Source organism: Protopterus annectens, chromosome 5.part0, assembly GCF_019279795.1.
Source record: "Protopterus annectens isolate FY-2018-M chromosome 5.part0, PAN1.0, whole genome shotgun sequence".
Lineage (NCBI taxonomy): Eukaryota > Metazoa > Chordata > Ceratodontiformes > Protopteridae > Protopterus > Protopterus annectens.
The window spans coordinates 317,150,892-317,171,956 of NC_056735.1; the positions used below are offsets into that span (position 1 = coordinate 317,150,892).

Consider the following 21,065-nt stretch of genomic DNA (forward strand, 5'->3'; position numbering starts at 1 on the left):
GTTTCTAGGCAGTAACCACTCCCACAGGGGCAGGTTCAGTGTTTACCACTGCCACTGATGAACACAGAGACTTCCCTTTAGCCCAGTCAAGCATTGGCCTCCAAGAAACTCACAAACAGTTCAGAACAGCAAATCTGTAACTGAACTTTTTTTTTTAAATTTCAGAAAGTGGGGAAAAAAGCAAGAAATTTTTTTTTTTTTTTTTTAAAGATAGCAGAGATACACAAGTAGCAACAAGTTAGAACAGTGCAATAAATGGCCCCACACTTGAATGCTAGGCCAGAGACAGGTAAAATGCAAGTATAACTGTTGCAGGCATTACATTTGGGGTAATCTGCTGGCAGGTTGCCCTCAGTCAGCCTGAATAACAGTCTTGGGTCCTGCGTCGGTTGCGGTCTCCCCTTCCATGATGTCAGGTCATCAGCGGTATAAAACATGCAGCCGACGCCATTTTATCCAGTCTTTCTTGTCGCACAGTGCCCGAAGCAGAAGCAGTTCGCAAGTGCCGGTCGGCCGACTCCTGAAATTTTCACATACGAGTTTCAGAACCGATGTCTTCAAACTAAAGCTAAGTACCCTGTTGGGGAAACTTTTTTTCTTGCTCCTTACTGATATCAATAAAAGTTAATTGCATTACTTGTGGGAAGCGAATATCCTTATAAGGATTTTCATTTGTACTGTATTCCTTGCCTAGGCCCAGATCATAACGTGCCTTGCTGTCAGTTTTGTGCTAGATTTAACCAATGCACTATTAAGCATCTGTATAGTTTTGCTTCTAAATATTTTGGATCAAGATTTAATTATTCTGAAATGTCGTCTGTTAGCATTCCGACTACCGGAGTTCACAAAAAGTGCAAAGAAAAAGACAGACAGACCGTCGAGGACCAAAACCGACGACGAAGCTTCTCCTAAGCCAATTGCCAGTACTCAGTGAGGCCCTTTCTCAGCTCCTGATACCCGCTACTTTTAAGTCGCAGGCCTCTACTGAGACCCATTCGGGGTCCGGTATGCTGCAAGATTCTCAGAGTATTGAACCCGCGGATGTCTCTCCCTTGGATGAGTCCAGAACTGCTGAGCAGGCACCGGTTTCTGAGGGTGTTTTCAGGCCTCAGCATTTTTATGTTAAACCAATGCTAGCCTCAAAAACAAGATCAAAAACATCTTGTCTGTCTAAAAATCTGATGCATGAGCCACGTGCTCAGGCCCCTATGCCTAAAAAACAGATTATCAAAATGGCTGAGGGCTTAAGTACCTTGATCAGGGGTTCCCAACCCCCCCCCCCTCCCCCAGCTAAGAGGCCTAGGCAAGGCACTGATTATGAATCTTCTGATCTGGTTTCCATTTCTTCTGATTCCTCTTCTGATCAGGAATTTTCTATTCCACCTTATGAGGATTCTGATGCAGAAGAATCCATCCCGTCTGCATCTCCTCCTGAGGGAGGAGAAATTTTGCATACTTTAAGGGAACATTTTAACTGGGAGAGTCAGGACTTCGCCGAATCAAAAAGAGGCTTGGGGTTTTCCTTCTTCCTCAGCATAGGCCTTTGACAATACCTCCTGTATTAGACATTGTTGATGTGTTTTCGGAATCAAGCATGGCTCCTGATTCCCTACCTCTGGCTCCTAGTAAGCCAGATAGATATTACAAGATTCCTGACTCTCACAAATTTCTATTCAAAAATCCTGCTGCTGATCATGAGACTATTTCACAGGGTCCCAAGGGTGTAAAGGCCTCTACAGCCAGAAATCCTACCCCCTCTGATAGAGATTCCAGGGCGCTGGATAGATGCGGAAAGAAGGTTTATAGGTCTGCAACTTTGGCAATTAGGGCTTTAAACTGCCAGTTTCATATGCTTAAATATCAACAGCATGTTATGGGATTACTGAAACAGAAAATGATGTTGATTTCTGATTGTGTGGAAAATAAGGAATTACAGGAAATGTTGCATTCAGCAGAACAGGTTGGAAAGCATACTTTGCAATGTGGTTTTGATTCCTTGGAGGCCTCTTGCAGGGCCACAGTTACTGGATCTGTGATTAGAAGGCATGCCCTGGCTCAAGGAGCAAAATATGCCTGATAATGAAATTGTTGGATGCCCCCTTGCAGCATGATACTCTGGTAATAAGGCAGAAGAGGTTTTAAAGAAAATGGAAGACCAAGCTAAATCTATGCAAACTGTAAAAGATTTCTTGCAAGTGCAGCCACCCAGGTTCAGTAGGCACTGGCCTACTAAAAATTGGTCCTTTCCTGTGTCCAACAGAGCCACTCAAGGCAAATCCAGACACTCAAAAGGCTCCAGATACCAATCACAGGGTTCTTACAGTTCAAAGCAATGGGGTGCCTCCACCTCCAAATCTGGAGGAAAAAAAGCACAACCCTACAGTAAGCAGTCTCAATGACTTTCCCTCTACCTTCACCAAGCACTTATCTTTTGGCAGCTCCCTTGGGGGGAAAACTAGCACTTCATGCTCAAAATTGGCAGTTAATTACCCAGGACAAGTGGGTATTAAGCATTAGTATCCCAGGGGTACATTTTCATTTCCATACTTTGCCAATACCAAACGGTTGGCCAGATCTGCCACAAAATCAGTGGGCAGAGGCTCAGAAACAAGTTATGTCCCTCATGGATATGGGGGCTATTCAACCAGTACCAGAAAAGGAAAAAGGGCAAGGTGTTTATTCGACTTTTCCTGGTACTCAAAAAGACTATGCCTGGCGTCCAATACTGGACTTATCGATTTTGAACACGTTCCTGGACATTCCAAAATTCAAAATGCTGACTTTACAACAGCTACTGCCTATGCTGGGCAGGAACGCTTGGTTAGTGACTCTAGACTTAAGAGGCATACCTGCATATCCCAATAAGCGAATCATGCAGAAGATGCCTCAACTTCAAGGCAGGTTTTTTGCATTACCAATTCTCTGCACTGCCCTTTGACTTATCTACTGAGCCCAGGGTCTTTACAAAGTGCCTGGCACCAGTAATTGCATTCTGCAGACAAAGAAGCACACAAATTTATCCTTATCTTAGATGACTGTCTCATTCAAGCAGAGGACAAGGACACTCTTCTTCAACATCTGGCGTTTGTAAAAAGGCTTCTAACATGCCTAGGGTACACAATAAATGAAAAGAAATCCCAACTGGTACCCTCTCAAATAGTTACATTCCTGGGTGCAAGCTTGAATGCCACTGCCCAGGTGGCTTACCTTACGCCAGACATAGGCAACTGACAACATACTTCAAACAAATGGCGACAGAACCCCAGTTATCTGCAAGACAAATTCTTCAGGCTTTGGGGTTCATGGCATCCTGCATTCTAATTCCATATGCGAGACTGCATATGAGGAAACTACAGTGGTATCTAAAATGTTTATGGAGTCAACATTGTCACAGTCTGGAAACAATGATTCCTCTCATTCCCTGCCTACAACAGGAGTTTCTTTGGTGGGCAGAGACATGTCACCAAAACAAGGGACGGTCATTCACTCTGTCCCCTGCCACCCAAACCCTAACTACAGACGCATCAGACTATGCTTGGAGGGGGCCCACCTGGCGGGGAGATGCATTCAGGGCAAATAGAGCTCAAAACAAATGCATCTGCATATCAACCAGAAAGAGATGCTAGCTGTTAAGAATGCTCTGACAGCCTTCAAGGACTTACTTCATCCAGGACAACTACTGATAAAGATGGACACCACCATGGTTATGTGGTACATAAGCAGGGGAGTACACATTTTTACCCCCTGTGCAAACTAGCCATGGCATTGTGGAACACAGCTTTGACTTACCAAATACATCTTCAAGCTCAATTCCTGCCAGGAAAACAAAATACTCTGGCAGACGAACTAGCAGAAATCTTATGGACTCACATGAATGGAAACTGGATCCACAAGTCTTCAGGATGTTAACACAGAAATGGGGGAGCCCAGACATAGATCTATTTGCTTCTCCCCAAAATTATCAGCTGGACAAATTCTGCACAAGAATTTATCACAGAAAAGCATGGAAAGTGGATGCCCTATCCTTCAGTTGGAAAAACCTATCAGGCTATGCCTTTCCCCTTAGTTGCTCTGGATTGGCCTCGCCACACTGGTACCCAATTCTAAGGAATATGTCTCAACTTCCTCCTTGGTACTTGCCTCAAATACCTCCTCTACTGTCTCAGCAGAACAATCAAATTCTGCACACTCAGCTTCAAACTCTGAACCTTGCAGCATGGCTGATCATTTAATTATTCAAACAACACCTATCAGTAAATCTGTGAGGGATGTCATTTTGGAAGCCAGAAGGCCTAGTACTAGAAAATCTTATGCTGATAAATGGAAGAGATTCTGTGCTTGGAACCAAGCACAAGGAACAGACACAGCAAAGCCCAATATTCCTCACATTTTACAATATTTGACTGAGATGCTTGACAAGGGCTTACATTTTTTTCATTAAAAATACATGCCTCTGCCATCTCGGCTCATTGCAACACAGAGCCTCCCCTCTTTTCTCATTCTCTGCTTTAACAGTATCTTAGAGGGGCTAGAAAATTTAAGGCCTCCCAGAAGATAATCAACTCCTGCATGGGACCTCAACTTTCTGCTGGAAAAACTCACCCTGCCTCCTTTTGAACCAGCAGCTACTGCGGATATAAAATTTCTATCTTGGAAAACAGCTTTCCTCTTGGCAGTCACTTCAGCAAGAAGGGTTTCAGAACTACAGGCTCTCATGGCTGTGGAGCCTTTTATTCCATTTTACCCGGACAGGGTGTCCCTCATGACCAATCCTTCTTTTATGCCTAAGGTGGTCTCCAGTGTGGCTCTTAACCAGACAATTCACCTGCCAACTTTTTACCCAAATCCGCAGAACAAGGGGGAGCAGATTCTGCATTCATTGGATGTACACAGACAACTAAGATTCTACTTGTACAGGACCAAATCTTTAAGAAAGTCTGAGCAACTACTGGTAGCATTTGCTGCAGGGTCAGAGGGGGAGGCTATATCAAAGCAGACTATTTCTAAGTGGATAAACCACTGCATTCATTTCTGCTACCTGCACCATGGTAAACCTGTGCCAAGGGGATCAGATCGCATTCCACCAGGGCTGCCTCTACCTCAGCAGCTTTTCTCAGAGGTGTTCCAACCAAAGACATTCTAGAGGCTGCTACTTGGAGCTCTGTTCATACCTTCACAAAGCATTATCATTTGCCTCTCTTCTCCAGATCCAGGGCAGGCTTTGCCACTGCAGTTCTGCAGGGCCTTATAGCCGCTCCTAATGCTATTTAGCGCCATCCTCCCATCCATAGCTTTGGGATTCTACCCAAATGTAATGACTGCAACAGTGAAACACGAAGAACATAGTACAGTTGTGTACACTTACCATAAATGTAGATGTTAGAGTGTATTCACTGTTGCAGTCCGGGTTACCCACCCACCATCCCCCTTTTCTATACTTTTTTTTTCCTTCACTGTACACTAAACCCTTTGTGCTGCATTTGCTGTTAGATGAAGGTAAAGTTATGTTGCTAAAAGTGCATTTACATATATTTCTGTTTATATATTTGCTCCCCATTTGGGGGGCACCTGACATCTGGGGCAAGAAAAACTGAATAAAATAGCGTCCGCTGCATGTTTTATACCCCTGATGTAATGGAAGAAGAGATAGTAACCCAAGACTTAGTTATTCAGGCTGTCTGAGGGCAACCGGCCAGCAGATTACCAAAATGTAATGGCTGCAACAGTGAATACAGTCGAACATCTACATTTATGGTAAGTGTACACTACTGTACTTTTTGGATCCAAGTAATTTAAACCTGTATATAAACAAGTCAAAGTTCCGAATGGTTATGGTTCAGTCCATCCTACCTCTTCTGCAGAAGGCTGATTGGATGTGCTCCATAGAACTGCAAAGGGCACGTACTATTGTATCAATATACAGACACTCTGTCTTCCAAGATGGCTGTACATTGAATAACGGCTGATTTCTAGCTCTCCCAGTGTGAAACCATACCTTAAAAGAAGAACCAAACCAATAAAAATAGCAAGACAAACCAGTAGTGAAGGCAAACAACACAAAATGCCAAAAAGTTCAAGGCGGTATGCCTAGCAAATTAAGTCCACCAAAAACCACACTGCGGGAAGAGAAACCAAGTTTAATGTTGAAGCGCTTTTCGTTTGTCAGAGACAAACTTCCTCAGAACAATCAGTAAAAATGTCAGTGTCCTTAAATAGGAAAATACAATCCTTGATTACTAAATTAATTGGTTATTCAAACCAATTAAATCAATCTTGGTTTAAAAGAAACAGGCTCTTAAATCAAAATGTGCTTCCTACCTAAAAACAGATACAGACTTGTGGAAAGACACCAGTCAGCTAACTAGGTCTATAGAACAGTATATTAAACAGTATATTAAACATACTGCCAGTTGACACTGGTACAATTGTTAAAATTATATGGTATAACACTTAAAAAAAACATTTTAATAAAAAAATACATAGATAAAACATTTGAAAAACTGTAAAGGTCCACTTGAACTCATTTAAGCCTGATGATATGTATATACTTATATTAGCCAAACAAAGATTATCTTTTCAAGTTAGCCAATTTTAAGACACTAGAAACATTACAAGCTTCATTTAAGCCAGGAAAATGATAGGCTTCTAGCCTAATCTGCCAGTTTAACTCCTTTTCTAGTAGTTTAAGCTGTACAGGTCCCCGTCTACTGTCATTGACAATCTGTTCAATAACAATAAACTTGAACTGGTGTGAAGGATTATCAATAATATGCTTTGCTAGGGCATTCGATTCTTTACCTTTCCTGATGGCGTAAATATGCTCATAGATTCTCTTTGAGCTTACGCTCGGTTTTCCCTATATAGAAACCCATACATTGTTGGCACTGCGCTAAGTATACTAACATATTTGAATTACAATTGACCCTACATTTCAATTTATAAACATGATCGTTGACCACAAATTTGTTTGCTTCATGAATATATTTGCACCAGTTACAAGCTTGGCTCCCAGTGTGAAAACAGAAGCTCTGCAGAGAAGGCCAGTAGACTTGTGTTTGAGTAAATTTCATTAACTGGCTAGTAAGTGCACTGCCTGGATGCCCGTAATAAAGAAATACAGGAGACCTGGAAAAAAAAAATAAGCAAAAGTGAAGAAAAAAACACTGGCTGGAGAAAGTTCTGTGGCTGTTCAGCAAGAAGTATTGCAACCTTCAGGCATGACTTCCAATAACCTACAGGAAGATATAAGACAATTGCATACAGATCTGGTTAAAATAAAGCACTGATGGAGTATATCGACACACAACAAAAGGCTGGAAAAAATAGAAGCTTTAAACAGATTTGGATGAGATGATAAAGCTGCAAAAATCAGAGGTTCAAATGAAGAAAAAGCTGGCTGAATACGAGACTGCTCAGGAATAGGTGTTTCAAAAAGTAGTAGAGGACAGAGCAGAACCTGAGATTTTCAGATATACCAGAGAAGCTGGAAGGAACATACTACATCAATTTTATAAAAGCACAAATATGCATCTGGACTGGTATTCCACAGCAGGAGTTGTTAAATTGGAAGGGCACATTGTGTGTATACTCCAAACCTGGCTACAAGAAAGCAACCTAGACTTTTAATAATAAAGATGTAATTCTACCAGCAGGAGTTTATTCTGGCAAAAACTGTGGCAAAAGGACAAAGTTCTAAAAGTGGAAGATGGCGGAGTGTGTGGAAAATGATTACTCATTTGTACACCTGTCAGAAGAGGAGCAAATTTATTCCACTATTCAGGGAATCTTGAGATGCAGGTGTGGAATTCAAACTGCTGTACCCAGCTGTCTTCAAGGTATTCTTCCCTGGAGGGAAAAAAATCATTTTGTTGAAGTACATGCTAAGGAGGAAATACTAAAGTTTGCCCAACAAAAAGTAAGCTGTAAAACGGAAGAGGATTATTTTGCTTGTTCTGGTAATAAAGACCACAAAGGAACTGTACCTGTGAAACCTTTTAGAAATTTTCAATAGAAAATGTTGACAAGAAGGGAGCACGAGAGTTGACGAAGAATTGAGAGTACGTTGGAAATAATGCAAAGACAGGATTTTGTAGATGAATAGTAAGAAAATTAGTAACAATATCAGATTACAATGCAGTAATTTTTTCTGAATTATGACAGAACAAGAATATCTGGAAATAACTTTTTTCAGAATTTGTCGGACTACTGGAGGGACTCTAAAGCATATGCCTTACTTCATGTCAATGTTCAGAGAAGTGCTTTGGGGAGGGGAAGATGGAAAAAGATAAGTAAAGATATTTTTTTCTTGTAGTACTACTGTTGTGTATGTAGTTTTCTTTACTTGCTATAAAGTTAAGTTTATTCAGGTATTTTTAAGTGCAATGGGGATTGTAAACAGGTGGTGCTGTTTTTTTTTTCGCCCTTCTCCCTTAAGTTTTAATAAATATAGGCACTACAATGTTTAAAAAAAAAGCCTGGTTAAAAAGCATGATAAAATAAAATTAATTTGCTTTTCCTCATTCTTGCATGGGGAATGACTGGTTTAAAGACTTTAGATTGATTTAGTAAGTTTTAAGAGAGAGCAAGTAAATGAAAAAGAACATTGAATATTGAGGTTTTTTTCTAGCAATTACATTTATAATTGGTAACAATTCAGTGGCTGGTCTTCATGTTTCTATGGAAACTGTGATGGAGGAAACTGGCTACCTGCTTCTCATGTCTCCGTGGAAACAGTCTCATAGAGAAGCTGGCTTCAGTCTGGTGGAGAGTGATTGGCTGAGGAAAAAATTGGCTAGGAGGTAATGATGCCCTTCTATTCCTCTGTTGCAGTATTCTTTACATGAGGGAGTCGCCTGCCAGGGCGACCCAACGTCAGCCAGTATACCAAAGTCTTTCACTACCATGAGTGCGGGATACGTCTGACATAGGCTGCTATCGGATGTAGGCCATAAAAATGACGTACAAGCACACCATCCTGAGAACTACTTTGCCACCAGTTGGATCACCTGTCCTGGACATCGCTCTGCTGCCAAAATCGTTTTTCTTCAATAAAGATAAGTGCCCCATTTGGGAACAGTCTGTCTTTTGCTGCTGTTGTCTCTTGGTTGAGAGTGTCATCCAAGAAAGGGATGTGTGAATGTGGAGAGCAGATTCCCCACAAGGACAGGCATTCCCCATTGCCTTTTTCATCTCTGACCCCACCATGACCATAAAAATTGTTCAGTTTGTGCTTAAACCACTTCACAGCTGTCTTTTACCCCTTACTTTTTACTTGGAGAACCAGCATCTGAAACTCCTGGCTAAAAGCACGATGGAAGGTTCCTCGGACCTGATGACCGAGCCTACTAAGTGGAAGGCCAAACAACCTAGGCCCAAAGCAGAAGCTGTGTCTCTCCCTACGGACGTCTCTCCTGAGTTGCATGATAGCTCAGAGACTCGCTCAGTTGTGGATCTGGAGCCAAAGGTTGAGTCAGTTTTACAGTCTATCTTGGAACCGGACGTTAGCATGTCCAGAGGTGCCTCACAGACATCTGCATCCAATGTCCAGGGGGAGTCTAGGCTCGTCGTGTCTGAAGGCCTTAGAAGAATCACTCAAATTGTAGTGAGAGAGGATGTTGATTCGGATTTGGTTGAGTGTAGACCTAATTGCAGTCCTCCCTCTTTGCATCGGATAGACACCCAGGCAAAGAAAAACAAAAAACTAAACATTCCTCTCCTCCACCAGACCCTCAGAAAGAAAGAGTGGCAGAATTTTGCCCAAGGTCTATTCAAGGGCTTCATGGCCCTGAGACCTACCTCAGGCCAGCCTGCTTCTCTCCCCTGGCCAACTTCCCCACAAAAAAGGGCCAGAGCACAAGCCACTTAAAGGAAAGTTTCTTCCTTTGAGGACAATGACTCCTTAGCCTACTCCTCCCAAATACCTTCTTCCCTGAACTGTGCTACCCCAGAGGAAGACACCAATGGGACCATCCTCTTTGGAGGAGGTTTCCATTGAGACCATCTCTAAGATGAGAGATCACTTTAAATGCGACAGCTCAGAAATTTCTGATGTCCAAAAATGATATTACGACTTTCAGGTACAGACCCTCCTAGTCCTTCTGCGATACCTCAGGTTATCCCTGCTGCCTTGGATGCCTTCACCTCCACGTCCCTTCATTCTGAGACTCAACCTCCAGTCCTTAAGAAGCCTGATAGGTGTTGCAGAGTGCATCAGGAATGCAACTGCCTTTACAAAGCCCCTGTAGCAGACCTGTCAGTGATCTCGGTAGCCTCTAATAAGGCCTCCAGAACTCTTCCTTCCACTTCCCTTCTCCTCTCAGACAAGGATAGTAGGCAACTGGAGATGCTGTGTAAAAGTGTATACTTTAGCAACCTTAGCTTTCAGGGTTCTGAATTACCAGACCCACATGACTAAATACACCATGGAACTTATGACTCAGTTGTCTTAAGATAGTTTCTGACATGCCAGACTCTGAGAATAAAGCTTGGCATCTTCCCTTATTGCTTCATCCTCACAGGTAGCCAGCCATTCAATCAAATGCAGCTGTGATGCAGTTGAGGCTACCTCCAGAGCTGCAGCTTCTTCCTCAGCATTAAAAAGGATTGCCCGTTAGAGGCTGCAGCACCCTCCCTGGGAACATCAAGCCGAAGCCTATGGATGCTCCCATTGACAACACCGCTTTATTTGGCAAACCATCTGCTGAACTGAAGTCCCTGCAGGAAAAGAGCAAGGAACTAAAAGACCTTAAACACATCTTGGTCTCCACACTGCCTAAATTTCATAGGAACTGTCCTGGAAAGCAGGTGTCTGCAGGCAATCGCGGACCCCCCCTGATCTAAACCCTCCAAAGGGAGCAAAAAACTCCATCAGTTCTCTGCTTCTTCTGCCGCCCAGGTGGCTAAGCAGCCCTTTCATGATAGAATGGGCTGTTTCTCCTGACTCCTCAGAAATGCCTAGTCACCACACCCACCCACGTCTACCCCTCTCAATTCCAGCCTGGGAAGCCCATTACTCAAGACACTTGGGTCCTCAGCATAATCAAAAAAAAGGATACTTTGTTTGGCACACAGTGCCTCCTTTCAGGGGTATACTTCAACCTCCAAAAGAACAGAAACCTCTTTCCCCCTATATTAGAAAACCTTCTAGAACAAGGCAGAATACAACCTGTGCCCTCTACCCAAAAAGGAACGAGCTTTTATTCACGTGTTCCTGGTTCCCAGGAAGGAAGGACCGTGGATACCCATTCTAGACCTCTCCTTTCTCAACACCTTCCTAAAAGTGCCTTCATTCAAAATGCTAATGCTTCAGACCCTCTTCCATCTGATCCTCTCTCATGCCTTCATTGCGTCCATAGACATCAAAGATGCCTATTTCCATATTCCCATTCATCCCAAATTCAGGAAATTTCTATGCTTTTCTGTGGGATCCTGGCACTTTCAATTCTCTGCCTTGCCTTTTGGTCTCTCTACATCCCCAAGTGTCTTCACAAAATGCCTAGAACCTGTTGTGACTTTCTGCAGACTCCCAAGGCATTCAGATCTTCCCTTACCTGGCCAATCTTCTGTTCCAAGTCAACACCCCGGAAAAACTGAAAAACAACCTCCACTCAGCCATATTTTGCAATGCCTGGGTTTCACCATCAACTTCAACAAAACTACTCTCGCCCCATCTCCAGATCAAGTCTTTCTGGGGTACATATTCCAAACCGACAAAATGATTGTCACCCCCCCCCCCCCAAAAAAGGGCCATGAGAGATCTCTACTTTTCACAGAGATTCTCACCCTAAACACTTGCCTGCAAGACAGTTTCTCTGAATCCTAGGCCTGATGGCTTCTACTATCCCTATGCTTCCCTTTGTGAGGCTCCATATGAGGAAATTCCAATGGTCCCTGAAATTATTGTGGTCTGACCATGCCCACCCACTGGAATTTGCAATACCACTACTACCCTGTCTCATAGAGGAGCTCCAGTGATGGATACAACTACTATCCATAAACCCAGAGCTCCCCATTCACCCATTTCCCCAGTACAGGACCTGTACACAGATGGTTTGGATACAGGTTGGGGAGCAGCTCTGGGGCCACACATGGCTCAAGGACAATGGGCCCCTTCTCAGGGAAAAGACCACATAAGTGTTAAGGAGATGAAGGCATGGATTCTAGCCTTATAGTCTTTTCAGCCCCTCCTTAGGCCAGGACGTCTACGAATTTACACAGACATGACTATTCTGTGGTATCTAAACAAGCAAGGGGAGGACGTGATCCTGCCTCCTCTGCAGATTAGCCTTACAGGGTTGGGAACTAGCATGCCAACTTCAAATATCTCTTCAGATGGTCTACATCCCTTCCAATCAAAATTCCTTGGTAGATACAGAACACAGGCCAACGAATGTGTGCTTCACAGGGATATGTTTCTGGACATTGTCCACCAGTGGGCTGTTCCACAAATAGATTTGTTTGCTTCCCCCTGAACAAACAACTTCCAAAACTTTGTGCCAAGGACCACATCCAACGCCATTTAAAGCGGACATCCTGTCAGTCTTATGGAAGGGGAAGTTTCTTTATGCATTTCCTCCCCTACCACTCATTCTGAATGAAAGTCCTGCTGAAGATTCAACAGGACTGATCAAAAGTCTTACTGGTGACGCCCTATTGACCAAGACAGCACTGATGCCCCTTCTGCACATAGCCAAGGGCAGTCATCACATGTTACCTCACAGAGTGGTCTTACTCGCACAGAACAAGGGCTCCCTCATCCACCCACACCTGGAAACTCAACAAACCTTGTAGAGCTCTATTTCCCTTCAGACACCTTTATTCTAAGGACGTGCTTCAAGTCATGTAGGAGGCCAGGAAACCCAGTACAAGGAAATTTTACCTTTCTAGATGGAAGAGATTTTCCCTTTGGTGTCTTGCTAGAAACCTGGACCCGCTCGCAGTGGATTCCCCTTTCGCTCTTTCATATCTGTGTGAATTGCTCAATGCTGGCTTAGCTTACTCTTGTATAAAAATACATTTGTCAGCTATCTCTGCATGTCTGCCTCTTGCACCTTTTAGCTTTCAGATTTGAGGCCAAACGATTTCTTTAAAGTGTCCTCCCCATTAGACCTCCCAGGTGACCTGTAAACTCCCCCTCCCCCGGATCTTAACTTTGTGCTAAAGAAGCTGACTATAATAACTTTCAAGCCTGCCTGCTCTAGCTTTCTCAAACACTGTAGCTGGAAAACTGTCATCCTGGTGGCTATTACCTTGGCCAGGCGGTTTCTGAGCTTCAGCCACTGATGGCTTCTCCGCCCTTCCTGATCTTCCACAAAGACAGGTTTTCCCTTCACACCAACCCTTCTTTGATGCTGAAAGTAGTTTATAAATTTTTCTTAAACCAAACTATTTATTTGCCTACCTTTTTCTCCTCACCCCAAAACTATAATGAGAGGATCCTACACGCACTTGATGTACATAGACAACTCAAATTCTACCTTCACAAGACTAAACCCTTTAGGAAATCAGACAAATTGTGTCCTTTCACCCCAGGGCTCTGGGATTGCATTTATTCAAGCAGATAATCTCCAACTGGATGTCCAAATCCATTTCTTTCTGCTACTCCTACCATGGAAAAACCCTTCCTGGCACAGTCAAGGATCGCATTACTAGGGCAGTGTCATCTTCAGGGGCCTTCCTCAAAGGGCTGGACACTAATGCCATTCTAGAAGCAGCAACTTGGACCTCAATATGCACATTCACCAAACATTACAAACTGGATTCTGTTTCCAGATCCAGGGCAAGATTTGCCAGGGCCATTCTTCATGGGTCCCTGGAGAATTATTCTGTTATATCCACCTCTTTTTCTGCATGTGTTTTGGTATTTTCCCTTATGTGACGAATGCTGCAACAGGTAAATAGAAGGACATAGATTAGTTGTGTAAGAACTTACCAAAACAATAGATGTCCTTCTCTTGCAGTGTTCTATCCCTCCCTCTTTCCCCACTTTCTTCTGTTCCTGGATGCACTGATTCTCTATCCCTTGGAGACTCTCTTTCCCTGGGGCTTCACTTCTGAGGATTTTGTGCACGTATATCACTTTTATGGCATATATCTGATAGCAGCCTACGTCAGACTTACCATGCACCTTATGGTAGTAAAAGACTTTGGTGTACTGGCCAACGTCTGGTCACCTTGGCAGGCAACTTCCCCATGTAAAGAATACTGCAAAAGAGAAGAGGAGGACATGTATCGCTATGGTAAGTTCTTGCACAACTAATCTTTCTCTGAAAAGATTCAGGGGGTTTTCCCAAGATAGGTAATGTTCTCTGAAAACATTCATGGACTTTCCCAAGGTAGTAAATTTTCTCTGAAAGCATTCAGTTTTTTTACTCAGCTAGAAGCACTGTAAAGATGAGACAAAACCAGTCGGCACTCAATAGAAGCGTAGGCTGCACCATACATCTTAGTATGGATAAACATTCTTAGGTTAACTCAAGATTGTGAGTGTGGCTGTCAGTTTGGGACTTTTGCTCCTCTTAGGACGGAAAAACTTCAGTATTTGGAGATGTACATAGTTTTGTGTGTTAGTATTGAATTAATAGGTTTTAAGGGGGTATTGGGTGTGTGTGTGTTTTTTTTTTTTTTTTGTTTGTTTTTGTTTTGTTTTGTTTATTTATTTTTTTTTTGAGGGCTTTCAGTATAACAAAAAGATGTTAAGTTGTCAATCTCGCCTTCATTCTTGCTGGATGGGTTCGGAGCCGATCCTCTGCTCCGACTTGGCCACTCTAAAAGCTCGTGAGCTAGTTTCACCGGCTCGAGGCTCCCCTATATCCCACAATGCTAGGCGGTAACTTCCTCAGATCTCGTTTGCTGCTACGCGATCGAGGTGCTTTTTTCAACCGGCTCAGGTTAGTTAAAATTTTTGACAGTTTAGTCAGTCAGAAACCCCCTTTAAATTCGCTCCCTTTCATAACTTTATATAGTTAAATACCTTTATCCCTTTTAGTTAATGTTTTCATTAGTCTACCTATCCTAAATTATCCTACCTTTCCCTTGGGCTTTAGGCCCACTCCTCCCTCCCTTGGTAGTTGGAGTGTCTGTGTTTTTTGTAGGGATATTTTTAGTTTAAACTTTGTAAGTTATAATTTAAAGTTTATTATTTTAAAGTGTAATTGGTGTGTGTGTGTGGGTGTTTGTGATTACACTTTATTCTTCTCTTTGGACATGTCCAAATAATCAAAGGTGTCAGGCTTCAAGAAGTGGGACTCGTGCTGTCAGAAGATGTCTCTGACAGACGGTCACAGTTCTTGTGTTTACTGCCTGGGACCTTTGCACCTGCAGGACTCGTGCTGTTTGCCATGGCTTCAGCCCTAGAATCCTGCAGGAGCGAAAAAATAAATTAATTCTCAGAGGCTTATTAAAGCCTGAGGGTCCCTCCACTCAGTCATTGGGGAGACCCTCTAAGTCCTCCAGACCTTCGGCTCCAGCCTCTGAGCCGACTTCTGGGGGCTCTAAGTCCATTCGAACATCGGCTTCGGCCGGAGCCGATGAATCTCGAATGCATGTACCTACGCTGTCCTCGGCCCCGGCCGGAGCCGAGGAAGAGATAACTGAGTCGGCTCCGATCAAGTTGTCGGAGCCGACAACTACGAAGAGGTCCCGTTCCCCATCTATCGGCTCCGTTCATTCGGCTCCAGCATCACCTTTGCTGTCTGAACGGAGCCATAGATCCCACTCTTCTAGGTCTTCCAGGTTATCGGACCACGACCTTCAGAGAGTAGTGAGTCGACTTCTTAAGTCCGAAGCATTAGCCCAAATGCTTCAAAGTCCGACTCAACAGTCGAAGACTATCCCCACCACTCAAAATATTCCTCCTCTGACTCTTTTGAGTTCGGAGCCGGGGCGGTTCGGACCCTAGACTGTGGTGGCGTCGGAACCGATACCCTTGTCTTCGGTTCTGTCGTCGGCTCCGATTTCTTCCTTGGAAGAATCTCTGCGCCGGACTTCCCTCGTCGGCTCTGAGGGGGCGAGTGGCATCGGACCCTTGTCCGATTCCGCTCTCCCTCTCGGTGCTTCGGCGCTGGTGAGTTCGGCTCCGACATCGGCCTCGGAACCATCACTGTCGGTGCCGGGGGAGGTTTTCAGTTTTTCGGAACGGAGACCTCCGGCCCTGCCTGACAGGGGTGCCTTTGAGGTCATGAGGAGCGTGTTAGAACCTGGTTCTAATCCACAGTCGGCTCCTTCTGCCCTTCCCTCCATGGTGCCTCCGGTGATTTCTACTCACTCTCTTGTCCCCGACCGTAGAGAGCCAGCTCCTCAAGTTTCCCCTGTGGGGATCTCCCCCTCTTCCGAGGCCTCTCCTGATCCTGTAGGAGAGCCCCTTAGGAAGAGGCAGTGTAAGAGGAAGCACATTGACTCCCCTGAGTCTGTCACCTCTGACATTGATTTAGAGGATTCTGAAGGTTCCCCTCGTTCCCCCTCTGAAGATGTCTCCTTTGCAGACATCCTTGAAATCTTAAAACAGAGGGGGAATTGGCCAGCCCTCAACCCTTCAGAGGATGAATCAGTGTACCTTGAGGCGTTTGGCTCTCGCCCTTCCACCTCCTGGGTGTCACCTCCCTTTGACCCCCTTATGCAAGTGGTGGTAAAGAAGGCTTGGGCGGCTCCTGACTCAGTGGAACCCACCCCCAGGAGACAATCTAAGTTCATCACGGTCCCCAAAGACAAAGAATTTCTGACCAAGGGCGTCTCTGTTGATGCTATGGTGGTGGCTGCAGCTACCAAGGAGGAGCTAGCTGATCCTTCGGTACCTGTTCATCCTCCTAACAAGGAGTCTAGGTCGATGGACAGGTATGGGAAGCGGATATTCTCGTCAGCGACCTTTACAATGAAATCGCTGAATTACCTGTGCCATTGTACTCTACTTCACAGGGATTTACTCAAGGAAGCGAGTGAAATGCTGAAGGACCCAACAGCTGCGGGTTTTCAGGATAGGATGAACTCTCAGCTGGCTACCCTTAATTCTATCACCAACTCCTCCATGCGCCTCCTTTCATATGCGGCTGATGGAGCAAGTAGAGCAGCAGGTACAGGTGTAGCCTTGCGTAGGCACGCCTGGATGCGGCTTTGTAACTTTGCGGACCCCTTTAAGGCATCCTTCACTAATTCCCCCTTTGATGGATCATCCCTCTTTGGTCCTCAAGTGAAGGAAACCTTGACTAGGTGCGAGACTGATGGCAAAACTCTTTCTGCCGTCTGAGTCCGTTTTTCTACTCCTTTTAGACCTTACCCCAAAGGTCAGAAGGGGGGAAAGATGTGGTTCTGGAAACAATCTCAAGGAGACTTGCCTGACGCATAGAGTCGATTCCCCTCTAGAGGCAGAGGTGGGAACAGCAGTGGTAGATGCCACCCCAGAGGCAGAGGGGGCCCGCAGAATCAGGGCAGTCGGGAATCCTTTTCTGACAAGCCCTTTCAGCATCCCTGAGGTGTTGCCCGACTGTCCACCTTCGGCGGCAGTCGGGGTAACTCAAGACAAGTGGGTACAGTCTATCATTTCCGAAGGCTACAGAATTCCCTTTCTTTTCGTTCCGAAGCTGTCCAACAAATCCCTTCCAGACGTTCCACCCAGTCAAAGGGAACAAGCAGCATTAGAAATTTCAAAGCTGCTTGCAAAAAGAGCCATTCAACCAGTGCCAGCAGACCAAGTAGGATCCGGAACCTACTCCAAATTCTTTTTGGTTCCAAAGAAAACAGGGGACTGGAGACCCATTTTGGATCTCAGCAACTTGAACAAGTTTGTCAAGAAAACAAAGTTCCGGATGGTCACGCTGCAGTCCATTCTTCCCCTTTTGGAACGGGACAGCTGGATGTGCTCTATAGATCTCCAGGATGCGTACTATCACATCAAAATGAATCGACGCTTCAGGAGATTTCTCCGCTTCAGGCTGGGAACCAGTCATTTTCAATTCAGAGCCCTGCCCTTTGGTCTCACTACAGCCCCCCGAGTGTTCACCAAATGCATGGCAGTGGTAGCTTCTCATCTGAGATGTCAAGGATTCCAGGTGTTTCCTTATTTAGACTACTGGCTCCTTACAGCCCCCACCAGGCATCTCTTACTCCTCGCCAGAGACTACACCTTTTGCATATGTCAGGCACTAGGCATCTCAATAAACTACGAAAAGTCTGTCTTGTCACCTTGTCGTGTTATTACTTTCATAGGCGCAAATCTAGACACAGTCAAGATGTCAGCCAGACTCACAGAGCAGAGGATAGCAGACATTCACAAACAGGTCTTTCTTCTTTTACAGAACAACAAAGTCAAGGCCAGACAGATCCTGAAAGTCTTGGGAATCATGGCTGCGGCCATCCCTCTCCTACCATTAGCCTGCTTCCACATGAGAATTTTACAATGGATGCTCTTCACACAATGGTCTTATCAAAGCCTTCCAATGTCCCATCCTATTCGGATAACTCAATCGTGCAAGAGTCATCTCTCTTGGTGGATCTCATCCCCTCCTAGAGAGACCCTTTGTTCCTCCCCCTCCGGTTGCTACAATGACAACGGATGCCTCCCTGATCGGGTGGGGGGGGGCATTTCCAGGGCAGGACAGTCCAGGGCATGTGGCAACCGTTCGAGTGCCACTTGCATATAAACGTTCTAGAGATGAGAGCAGTGCTCCTAGCATTGCAAGCCCTACAAGACTCTCTTCCCATAGGAACTATAGCAATCCAAACAGACAACATGTCTGTAGTGTGGTACATCAACAAATAAGGCGGAACCAGGTCTTACCCCCTATGTCGAGAGGCACTCAGACTATGGCAGTGGGCGATCTCTTCTCAGCGATTTCTGTTAGCAACGCACATTCCTGGGAAGTCCAATGTGATTGCGGACAAATTGAGCAGAGCTATTCTCATGCCTCACGAGTGGTCTCTGAACAACTCGGTGTTGGAGAAAGTTTTTCGAAAGTGGGGCATGCCTTGCTGCGACCTTTTTGCTACTCCCCAAAACAGCAAGTGCGACGATTTTTTCACCCTCTTTCTCCAACCAGGCCATCCCAGCAGAGACATCCTAGTACACGTTTGGCCCCGGGGACTTCTCTATGCCTTCCCTCCTTTTCCCACTGATATCCCAGCTGATAGAGAGCCATCGCTCAGGAAGCTTCTATGATCCTCATTGCCCCTTACTGGCCTCGACAAATTTGGTTCCCCTTTCTCCACTGTTATCTATTGGAACAACCTTGGCATCTGGACCCAGTTCCAGACCTTTTGACCCATCAGTCGGGTCAGTTGCACCACTCCCTTTCCTCTCTGAACCTCACAGCTTGGTTCCTCCAATTCCAACCTTAGCCAGGCTTCCTTTGATATCTCACTCAGAGATATCTTGATTGCCTCTCATAAATCTTCCACTCGGAAGATTTATCATAGCAAGTGGAAACGTTTTTCCTTTTGGGCGCAGTCAAAGAACATAGATCCTTTCACTGCTTCTATTCAAACAGTTCTAGACTTTCTAGCCAAACTTTTCCATGCAGGTTCGTCCCCTTCTACCATTAGAGTTCAATTGGCTGCAATTTCGAACTTTCATGTTGGAGTCTCAGAGTCCTCTATCATGTCTCTCAAACTCTGCAAGGCCTTTTTAAAGGGAATCTTTCTGCTCAAACCACCCATCAAAGATCCTCCTCCTCAATGGGATCTCAACTTGGTTCTGGCATCCTTAATTCTTCCCCCCTTTGAACCTGCGGCTTCATGTTCTATAAAATTACTTTCCTGGAAGACTCTCTTTTTAGTAGCTGTCACCTCAGCTAGAAGAGTCTCTGAACTTCATGCTCTGTGTAGTCGACCCCCTTATCTAGTTTTTCATAAAGACAGGGTTTCCTTGCGTACTAACCCGTCTTTTTTGCCCAAAGTAGCTTCATTGGCAAGTTTGAATCAAACCATTGAGCTTCCTGTGTTCTTCCCAAATTATTCTAATAGGTCAGAACAAAAGTTACACAGTTTAGATATTCACCGCCAGCTTAGGTACTATCTAGACAGGACCAAACAATTCAGGAAATCTGACCAACTGTTTGTTTCTTATGCAGAAGGTAGAATGGGCCTTCCAGTCTCTAAAGTCTCTCTCTAGATGGCTTACTTCGTTGATTACCCTAGTGTATGAAATAAGACATCAACGGTTGCCATCCAAACTCAGGGCTCATTCAACTAGAGCTTTAGCCACCTCAGTATCTTTCCAAGATAGGCTGCCTATTGATTCGATTTGTTCTGCAGCTACTTGGGCTTCTCCCCATACCTTCATTTCTCATTATAAGTTGGACCTGGCCTCTAGAGACCAGGCCAACTTTGGTTCCACTGTACTCAAGAGTCTGTTCCGATAGGCCACCCGGGACAAGGTGCTAGGGACGCGGTCCCATCCAGCAAGAATGAAGGCGAGATTGACAACAACATTTAGAAGTTATGTACCTACCATAACGTTCCATGTTAGTTGTCTTCTTCTCGCCTTCTTTCTTGCGTCCCACCCTCCTTCCCCCTAGCCAGGACAGACCTAGAAGAGTTTCTTTGTTCCTTATGGAAATTTATTGCTGGTCTTAGCTTTCAAACGAGATCTGAGGAAGTTACCGCCTAGCATTGTGGGATATAGGGGAGCCTCGAGCCGGTGAAACTAGCTCTCGAGCTTTTAGAGTGGCCGAGTCGGAGCCGAGGATCGTCTCCGAACCCATCCAGCAAGAAAGAAGGCGAGAAGAAGACAACTAACATGGAACGTTATGGTAGGTACATAACTTCTAATTTTAGAAGATGTGACATAGGCTTAAATGGCTATGACAAGAAACAACTGTGTAAAAGTTCAACCTTCCAAACAGAGTATGTAACACAAAAGCTGGAACTAAACATTTAACAAAAAAGGTCTATGTAAAAGGTGGGAATAATAACTTTTTAATACCATGATGCTTTCTGTAATGTCTGTAAATGTAAATGGCCTCACAGATAAATACAAAAAAAAGAGAGTGTGAATAGCCATGTTATAGGGGACACACTTATTAAAAACACGTGAATTTGATAAAGGTTTTCAGGATGGTCATTCAGGAATTATTTGG

General features: G+C 44.5%; 1 protein-coding gene across 1 annotated transcript in view; it reads left to right on the top strand.

Moving 5' to 3' along the window:
* EIF2S3 (eukaryotic translation initiation factor 2 subunit gamma) overlaps positions 1-21,065 on the top strand; it is a 1,527,509-nt gene that overhangs the window by 1,016,464 nt on the left and 489,980 nt on the right. The window contains exon 11 of the mRNA XM_044071831.1: positions 8,627-8,798. Coding sequence (XP_043927766.1) covers positions 8,627-8,798 — 172 coding nt within the window. The remainder of the gene's footprint in view (positions 1-8,626; positions 8,799-21,065) is intronic.